At 38.2% G+C, this 10,395-nt stretch overlaps 1 protein-coding gene across 6 annotated transcripts in view; it reads right to left on the reverse strand.

Moving 5' to 3' along the window:
• The window catches only part of Pex5l (peroxisomal biogenesis factor 5 like), a 204,451-nt gene extending 198,156 nt beyond the window's left edge, over nucleotides 1–6,295 (reverse strand). For 4 of the 6 annotated variants that reach the window (XM_063227230.1, XM_063227229.1, XM_063227227.1 and 1 more), the window contains exon 1: nucleotides 5,957–6,295. In XM_063227230.1, the coding sequence (XP_063083300.1) occupies nucleotides 5,957–5,977 (21 nt within the window). In that variant the 5' untranslated portion in view covers nucleotides 5,978–6,295. The remainder of the gene's footprint in view (nucleotides 1–5,956) is intronic. The other 2 variants (XM_063227235.1, XM_063227232.1) reach the window with 1 other exon arrangement.
• Nucleotides 6,296–10,395: the final 4,100 nt, after the last annotated feature.

Genomic DNA, 10,395 nt, shown 5'->3' on the forward strand with positions numbered 1-10,395 from the left:
GCCACCCACTCTCCCTCATCTAGTCCTCTCCCACATGCAAACAGGCACCTTGCCAAACTGTGTGCTACATGTATTGTCTTCGTATTATCACTGCCTACTGGAAACTTTACCTATTAGCATATGATACCAGGCAGAACAATTCTTCCCCTTTTCTAAATAACAGCCCTTAAATATCCATATACAGACATCAGAGTCTTCCCAAGCATTTACTTCCTGTGCCAAACACCCTTTGGTCCCTTAATCATTACCTACATAACATGGTCACGATTTCTTCTATCGTATCAGCTGCATTAAGAATCAAATGATTTTTAGAGAGTGTTTGGGAGTGGGAATTTTGTGACTCCATAGGTAGATTTCTGGCATTAAAACAGCACCAATCTTCTCCTGGAATACTCATGATTCATAGATCACCATATGGCATTCTTTTGGGGGAAAATGTTGCTACACCAAATCTCACTTGCAGGGTTTGTCTGGTTTTCCAGAGGTCCCAACACATGAGCCAGCATCTGGGGGAGTTGAGTAAGCCTCTGTCAGTTAAGCTGTCCCACTAGGTTTATCCCAGTGCAGGGCTGCTGGTAGAGCTCTGTTTCTCTTGAATGAAATGGTGAATAAACCTTTACCTACCTAAATGAGCTCAATACTTTTCATCTGTGCAATTTCTAGCAGCAATCATCTAAATCCATAAAAATGATTCATTTAGTGAAATCTATGAAGTGTGGTATTATTTACTTAAAGGGATTTAAGTAGAAGTAGTATGCTAGTTCCTAATAAGAATCAGTCAAAAATGACTTCGTCAGGCAACAGTGGCAGTATGTTGTTGTACCTCGAGGTCTGAGCGATCAGCAATTTTTTTGATGTTTAATCAATAAGGTATTAGCTATAATTTCTGTTTATATACTGTTAAATATGTAAATAGAATGCAGCTACATACTTTATAATAATCTTTCTTGGCAGACTGGGAAAGGAAACCCTCCACTTGGTACCCTTAGGAGAGGGATGACCGAAGTGAGGTGGGAGGGGAGCAGGTGAGGTGGAGCAGGTGAGGAGTCTCTGAGAGCAAAGCAATGCTCTGTTCATGGCACTCTGGTTACTCATGCACAGGTTATACGCTGCAGTTCAAGCTGATTTTGTCTTTTACAAATCCTGAATTATAAAAAGCAAATAGATGTTAAGGGAACTTGCCAACCCATTTTCTCTGTTAGGCAATTCACAATTACGTCATGTATTTGATGTCCCAAACATTCAGATCGGACTGAAGAGTCTTAAGGAAATGCTCTGCTGTGGTTTACCTCCATATTTTGTGCAGGAAATGCATATTCATTATGCTATAAACATATTAAGAAGTTACTTTTTTTTTTGTCTTTTTCTTTTTCTTTTTTATCAGCACCGGGGATCGAACTCACGACTGCTTGCTTGCAAGGCAGGCGCTTATACCGCTGAGCTAAATCCCCAGCCCCAAGAGATTACTTTTAAAACGTGAAACCTTTAAACAGTTCTAGCTTATGTCAGTGTTGAGAATATATGATCTCAAGAAAAAGTGAAAAACAAAAACAAAAACAAAACAAACAAACAAACCCCAGCCTGCCAGATGTTTTGACTACATAGTGCATTATGTTTTAATGCCAAGGTTGGCAGTGATGATACTAGAGAATCAGAGTTTTAAAATTAACAAGTTCAGTTTTAACCTTTTCTTATTCTTTACTTTGAAAAAGCATTTTATCATCAAAACACTCATATGCTGGAATTTTTTACTTTTAAACACAGAAAGAATGTTCGTAAACCATAACTGAAGTTTATAAAGACCATCTTAGTTTCTTATAGTAAATGTGTAATATAAACTGTTGGTTAATATTACTAGGGAATGATTACTAGGTTAATCAAACATTGTATACCATTACAACAAAACTATTATACTTTCTAAATGTTGAAAGCTCCCTCTGAATATGATTTGTTTGTGAATATATACAATGGCACTTCAGAATCTCACAATTTTTGTTACAATTTTGAGCATCAGCATAACTGTACATGAATTTACTTCCAAGAGTACTATTTAATATTTCAGGCAACAAATTTATTGTATGAGTGTTCATCTTTACTGGCAGGAAGACTTGTGAGGAGAACGGCAGATGCCATTTGAGTAGGGGACAGAGAGAAAGCAGCAGCTACACCTGACTCAATAGCACAACCCCAGCTTCGCTCATTCTCCTAAAAATGTCACACCTTGTTCCCACTGCCAACTGATTTCAAAGATTCTCTTCTATAAATGCAAATATCATTGGTGTGTGTGTGTTTCTGTGTGTCTGTGTGTGATGCATTGATATGAATTATGTGTTTGTTGCAAATAATAAGCAAATGGTATAGGACAGAAAAGGGTGGCATGTGAGGGATACATCTGCTAGAGAAGTGGAAATACCCTGTAGAAGTATCAACAACTCTAGTTTTGCTAAGGGTTTCCATTATGACAAGATGCTATTGGAGGTTGAAAATAATATGAGATTGACTTCCTGCACGCATTGTTTGAGTGGATCTAAATGAATCCCAGTGGCCAGATCTAATGTCTTAACATGATTGATACTGACTAAGCTGTTGATGATTTTTGAAAAAGCTTAAGTCAAGTCATAACTACCGTATAAACAAACATACACCTCTATGAAAGACAAGAAATAAAATGACTACTTTTAGAGTTGTTAATAATCTTATGACTTTCATAATTTAAATTTTCTTTGATTTGTCTTACATAATTAAAGAGAGTAAGCTGATTCTTAAGATGGCTTGAATAAGTAAAAAAAAAAAAAAAAGAGTCTGTTTCAAATGCCAGTGAAACAGATCAGTTATAATTATGAATAGGTTTTTTTTTGTTCAATTGCCTTCTGAAATAATTTTGCACAACCAAGAAAGTACTATTGACTCTTTATTAACTATAAAACTCTTACTTCAAAATTGACCCCAATATTGCACTATATTTATATGACCCCAGCAAAGGACGTTTGGTTAAGGAATTGTTCAAAAGTAGGGAATAATGTGTCTTTAGTTGGCGATGTTAACTCATATGCACATATACAAATAAGTTTCTTGGCACTGAGCACACAAGGTATCAGGGGGCTTAAGACCATGTCTCATCACTCTGTGTACCAGACAGTTTTGTCAGGACTAATATTAAAGTATATTTAATCATTACCGCTCCCTTGATTAAAAGGGAAAAGCAAGTAAATACAAATCAGTCACTAAAGAACTACCTATCGTTAAGTTGCTTGGGTGATTAATCCCCTGTGGAAATAACTGGTAAGGCAAACAACACAACTCTGGGGCACTATACCTAAAAAATATACTTGTGGTATTTACTATTAAACCAAGAAATATATGTTACTATTCTGTCTGTACTAGTTGTGAATTATCATGTGATAATGAATGAGCAGAATAAACCAAATATGTACTTTTATAAGTTTGTGGTGTGAATTCAGATTACATCATAAACAAATAGATTAGCTATATGAGTAAGAATTCATGGACTTTATTTGTAAAATCAGTGAGTTGCAAGAACAAAGGCACCACAGGAGTTTTAAATTAGACTATTTTTAAGGCTTCATGTGAGTATCTCCTCTACACCAGATTGCTTATTTGCAAAGTACATTATTTTTAAAAAGTCTGGATACAGCAAAGAATGAAAAAGCATAGCAAATGATCACAAAATTTTTGTTTCAGTCTTATTAAAATAAGGTATCAGTCAGCCAATACTAGTGTTTCAAATAACTCCAAAAATGGCAGGAATGTTAGTAAATCCACTAATCTCTGGTCCACTTTATTAAATATGTGCACAAATTTTAATCTCAAACATATGTTTCTTCTTGTCTGTTATTAGATGGGAACACATAGGATGGTGTTATCTTTAACAAGGAATTCTTTTCCAATCTAAACATACTAACACAATGCAGATTTTGCTATAGGTAAAACTATTCTTTGAGAAAAAGTTTTGGAGTTTATAAACGTAAACAAGTGTGACATATCAGTTTGTATTGGGTATTTTTTTTTTGAGGGGAGAGCATTTAGATCATACAATTAAATATCTACTAAATTCACCTATGATAGCCTTGGAAGTTTTATGGTTTAACATTAATAGGCCATTAATTTACCACTATAAATAGGAAAAGTCTTTTGAATCTTTGGCAAACACATTGACTGCTGTCTTTATTTGGTAACGTTTTCAGGTTAGGCTTGGCAGAAAAGAACAGTGAGTTTTCTTGCAAACCATTATATTTGCTGTCACAGCAGTGCCCAAGAAAACATATTATGCGGGGAGAATATGCAGCCTTATATTTTGCTTATTCTTTCAAAGTGGAATGGAACTCTCAGACATTACTCTAGACAGTTCAAGTTTTCATAACATCCTCCCTTGAAATGTTCAGAAAATTCAGTTAAAATTGCTTTTGGAATTCATAGCAACACATTTTTCAAACAAAAATATTGTAGAAAGTTTTCTCTAATTGAATTAAGAAACCATCTATGAAATTTGTGTACATGAACAGCTTTTAAAGAATTGACTGTTTATTAAAATTTTCCTATTTTATTATTGAGGAGAAACTGTTTAGAATAATAAACAGATAATAATAAAATTTTAAATATTAATCTTGGGTAAAGAGGAAACATCAAACTAATGTAATAATCCTTTGCTTTTTTTCAGCAATTATTTATGAGCTCCTTTGATACTAAACTTTCCAATTGATAACATTTTAAAGAAACATGTGTATCACAGTTACTATATATTTAAAAATATACTTTTGCTACTAGTTATTATCCATCAAATGTGATATAATTCCACTAACAATTCCAAAACAAGGTGATGTTAGTAATGTGGGAAATGCTTTTGGAATTCTGGTAGTGCTGATTCAGAATTTGCACAAAATTTTGGAGTAGGATACACTACTGTACATAGAAGTAAATTATAGTTCAAAAGAATTTTTCCAAGACCTGGAAATTAAATATTGAGTAACATTAAGTCATGAATGCAGCAACATATTTACTTATAATTGCTCTGTAAGACACAGAAGCAGCACTCAGCATTCACAAGTACACACCAGGGTAAAAGCACTGCATATGCTTGTATTCGACCATCCTGGAGTGGGAAGGAAGCCCAAACATCAAACCTGATGACTAAAGCATTTAGGAATAAGAAAAACAGCTCGGCTCATACTCTAGAAAGCTGAGTTAGTATTTCATTTTCTTTCAAAGCAAACCTGTGCCTTAATAAGGAAGAACCAACTGCAGTCAAGGTTAAAGTAGTCTAGCCCAGCAGAGTGGAGTGTCTGCCTTTGAAAGAGGCAGTGGTTCAGCTTAGCTGAGTACAAGGAGCAGGAAAGGCACCTCCCCTGAAAAACAGTAGAATCTCTTGGACATAGGTTTGAAATTCATCCTCACAGGTCATCCTACGACTATTGTAATAGGTGACAATATCCCATCCTTTGAAGAGAGGAAAATACAGCATGGACCAGTTTGGTAAAAACAACCCTTTAAAAATTAATGCGAAAGTGGCAAAGTATCCTAAGTGTCAAGAAAATTTTGCATTTGAGCAAAAAAGAAAAGCTTTGCCTTGCCCATTACTGTTTGCCCTTCAGTTGACATACATACCGAGATGCATCAATAGGATTACAACGGAAACACGGTCATCTCCAGGGTTTCCTCTGTTTGGATTCCTTGATCCCGTTTTAAAGGAACAGGCTCAGGGAATACAAAGAAAACAAACTTCCCCGTCGAAGTTCCCAGGTCCTTCCTCTCCTCTCCCACCCTCAGCAACCCGGCTAGTTTTGCCGACAGCCCCGGGCAGAAATGCCACGGTGCTTTTCGTGCCACTTCACTTGTTGAGTTGTGGGAAGGAGGCAGCGCTCGGCCACGGTAACTTGGTGAGCCACCTCGGTTCTCCACGAGCGCCCGGTTTCTTCCCAGCTCCGCGGAAACAGCTTACCTGCATGTGTCCCTGGTACATTCTGCTCGGGCTTCTGCAGGGCTCCCCGAGGCCGCCGATGCTTTTCCCGGGTTCACTCGCACAGCCGCGGGGCGAGGGCGGGAGGCGCCGGGCTCGGGGGCGCCCAGCCCGCAGGGCTGCAGGCAGCGCGGGCCGTGCGCGGCGGCGGCGGGAGCTGTCCCCCGCGCGGGTGCTGAAGGGGACGCGGGCGCGGGCCGGCTCGGCCGCGCTCTCCTGCAGGCGCGGTGCTGCTGGCCGCGGCGGCTCCCAACTCACGCGTGCTCCGGCGAACTCCAGCCAGGCTGCCTCATGCCTCCCGCAGGCGCCTGCCGCCGCCCTCCTCCCTCCTCCCTCCTCCCGGCCTGACGTGAGCGCCCACACTGGTCGCCGCGGTCCCCGTGGAGAGGCCGCGGGCCGGGCACGCGCGCGCGCTCCCGTGGGTCCTCGCCGGCAGCGGCCCGAAGGCGGCCGGCGGTGCGCGCTCTCCGCGCGCGTGCTGGGGATGCGCGCGCGCCACGCCCGGCCAAGTCCCCGCGGCGCTGGTCCTGCTGATGCTGAACGCCTGCTCGCTGGCGGAGTGGGCTCGAGGGCGATTCCGAGGAGGGGATGGCCATCCGCAAGGGGAGTGAGAAGTCATGCAGTGTCTCTGCGCGGAGCGGGAGCATCCTACAGACACAATAGCCTGAGCCTGAGGGTGTCCAAGAGTTGCCTGTGGTTCTGATTCAGCTCTTGCAAGTTACCTCAAATCGCCCTCGAAATTGGGAAGGTTCTGGTCATCCCAACCCAATTCATCGCCGAGAGTTCTATCTATAAGGGCAAACCCCGGACCCCAAAGTGCTTCCATGCTTTTTCTGTCTGGCACACACAGTTATCCAAAATTCTGTGTATCTTCAGTGTTTAAGTGTGGTCTGTCCCTCCTATACAGTGTTACTTCTGTGAGATCAAGGATTTGGGGGATGAATGAGAATCTTGAACACGTTTCAGCACTGATATCTCCTGGCACAGCAGAGTATCTCTGGCCCACGGTAGGCACCCAATAAATATTTGCTGAATGAATGCACCTTTAATGTATGTAAGTGGAGTGCATTTAAATGTGTTTTAAATTGAAGAGACTAACGAGTTAACATGTAACCTGTATATTAAGAGTGTAAGCATACACATATAGACACTGAAGGCTGGTGTATTGTCCCTACCGTGGTTAAAAGACTTCCAATCCCTCAAAATGCCTCCCAAATCACCTTCAAGATGGAATAATCTGCTAACGACTACCTATGTACTTTTCAGGCAGCCTAATATGTGAGATTATAAACTCTCTAGCAGTACAGATATTCACTGTGAAGTAACCCTAAAAATGAAAACAATGGAACAATGGACACTAAATTCAGACCGTGGGTTACCCTGAGTAAGGGGAAGAAGGTGTAAGTGGTGGGAGGCATTGTATGTGAAGAGTATCAACCTTTTAGCTTTTACATTAGTGGGTGAATCACCTGACCCTTATTACCCGTTTAAAAATAACCTCTTGACTAAATAAAAATGCAACCATGCATGGACTAGTGAAGAGAATGTGAAATGAACCAAAGAGATGATTAATTTGATTCAAAGCATCGGAGGCCCTGGAAGAACCAAGCAAGCAGCCAAATAAAAACAAAACGATCAGTTGTTAGGCAGAAGACATAGATTACCTGTTAGTCTCTGAGAGTAGCTAGCCTTGGGCAATTTTCCTTTACTTCACAGGACTTGAGATTTTTTTCACTTACAAACACTGCATGATAAACTCACTGCTTCATCATGAAAATTGTTCATAAGCACTGCAGACTGTAAAATATCATCCAAATTTTCTTTTATTGTTCTTTATAGCAAAGAACACAGGTAGAGAAGTCCCAGGTTAAAGTGCTACTTCTATCTTCCAATTTTTTTGGAGGTAGTGAGGCACTCCATTTTGAAGAAAGACAAGTACCTACCTGTCTCCTGCATGGATTGCTGAAGAATGAATTCCTGGGCAGAATTGTATGACTATGTAAACAACCTTTTTGCAGTCCAGGAAAGATGAGTAAAGATTTCCTAAGACCTCAACTACTATGGGTTTTGAAAGAATTGTTTTATTTTGTTTTGTTGTATAAAATATGAGCATGTTGGTCTAAAAACATTGCAGAGATACTCATGTTGTAATTTGAAAGTGATAGAAATCTATGGTAGAAATCTAAGTGGAAGTTTTAAAATTCATTAAATATTATTAGCATCTAATGGCAGAATCAAGGAGCCAATGACCATAAAAATATTTAAAGCAGCATGGGAGTTATCCAGAATTGGAGCTAAAACAGTGCACCCTCCTGTAAAACCCATGCAACACATTTGTTTCTAGTCCCTATATTCATAAATCTTAGGAAAGGATGAAGGTCTTTGTGAAAGCATTCCTCTCCACAGTCATTCATTTATTCAAAGATAAGCTAAGGCACATTCAAATTTTGAATTGTTATGAGAAAGCTATTATTTAGGAATCAAGCGTGGGAAACCCTATGGAAAGCAGTTGAAAGAAAAATTTTACAGGACAAATATGGAAACAGATCAAATAAATTATATGATTGGCTAAAGTAGAGAGCAGTAGTTTCCTTTTTCAATGAAAAGGTCATAGTTGGAGGTTGATTGGTTAAACTTTAGTTTCACTAGAAAACAACTGTACTCCTTAAATATGGCCTTACTTAGGTAGGGATCCAGGACACTAGAGCTGCCTGAGTCTAACAACCTCCCAGATAATTACTGTAATACTTCAATTATTTTTAAAACTCTTTTAACTTTTTTTATTACATGTTCTCAGCACATAAGTAGTACATCCATGGTGGGGAATTGGTTACATGTATGAAACACATCTTAGCTCTTTTTATTTCCCTTTTTCTCTCCTCCCTGTTGTCCTCCATCTCTTGATTCCATTTACATCTGCAAAAGATCTTTCTCCATTTCCTGTTATCTTTTATTTTACTCTTAAATTATTTATACTGAATTTCTCTTTTAAGAGAAGCCATGCAATATTTAAGTTTGTGTATTTGATTTATTCACTTAACATTAAGGTCTGAAGGTGTAATCATTTATTCATTCACTCACTTTTATTAAGGGCACCGTTATGAGAGTGCTGGGCTGAGTGCTATGGAAATCACAGTCAGCTTCCTGAAGACATTTTACCCTATCACAAATATAAATTCATCCGGAGTTTCCTTTAAAGCAAATGAACAAAGAAACAAACAACTTCCTCAAAGATACAACAATTTCTCCTGTTTAGGAGTTCACTTCTAAACTTTATAGTTAAAATGTTGTCGCTTCAGTTTTGAACTTCAGTCCTCTCTGTGGCATAAATATATCCTTCTAAGCCTGTAAATATGAGCTTTGTGGCACAGCACTAAGCTGATTATTAGTTGTAGGGTCAGTATTTTGAGATAGTATTGACTCATAGAAACATCTGACAATTTATGCATCCCATTTGATTAAGCCAGAAATCTTCATCTAAATTTAGATTGTCAACCTAAGTAATTTGGTGTTTTGGTGCAAAACAAAACAAAACAAAACAAACAAAACTTTTTAAATATATATATATATTTTAAATATATATATATATATATATATATATATATATATATATACCAGTGGAAAACTGGAAGATGTAAATTGTATTCCGATAAGCACTAAGAATTTTAACAAAACACAGAAACAAAAAGCAGAATCATAATACAGTATCTGTAGAAATCCTTTATGAAAATAAATTTGCTTTCAAAAGATCTTGAAAGGAATAAAAACATAACTGTGTTTACCTTGTCAATGAATAATGGTAGAAAAATATGTACAGATAATTTCTTTCTTCCACTAAGAAATCACAATATATAGGCAGAAGGTAAATTAACCAGACACCAGTTAGGAAAAATGTGTGATTCTTGTGGAATGAAGATTAATGATAATAGCTATACACCTGCTTTGAGGCCTGAAATATTTCAATGAAAATGGAAAAAACTTGCCAAACATTTAATTACTTTAACTTTTAGAGTATTTTCATATGAGTGATTAAAATCATGTAAAAATAACCTTGATGATGGTGTTGTAATATGTATCCAAATCCAACAAATGCTTCTATCACAAGTGTCCATGCACACTATGGAAGGAAGAGTTAACAATCTTGTAACCATCTCACTGATATTAATCCCATCATGGGTATCCTTTTATCTTATCAGTGACCATAGCATAATAGCAAAGCCAAATATGAAAATAAAGACAGCCCACATCTCATTCTTTTTCACATTACTGTTTTGTAACCTAGAATGGACATGATTTAACATCAGGTCCACAGGTCCAGAAAATATTTTTCATCTTGTGATTCAATTAAAAGATTCTTGTTCCTTTAAATGTAGTCTGTGGACCTGCAGGATAAATGTCTTCTAAAAATCTTAGCTGTATAG

This window comes from Cavia porcellus, unplaced genomic scaffold, assembly GCF_034190915.1.
Source record: "Cavia porcellus strain 051 isolate PalLab524CR breed Dunkin Hartley unplaced genomic scaffold, mCavPor4.1 scaffold_17, whole genome shotgun sequence".
Taxonomy (NCBI): Eukaryota; Metazoa; Chordata; class Mammalia; order Rodentia; family Caviidae; genus Cavia; species Cavia porcellus.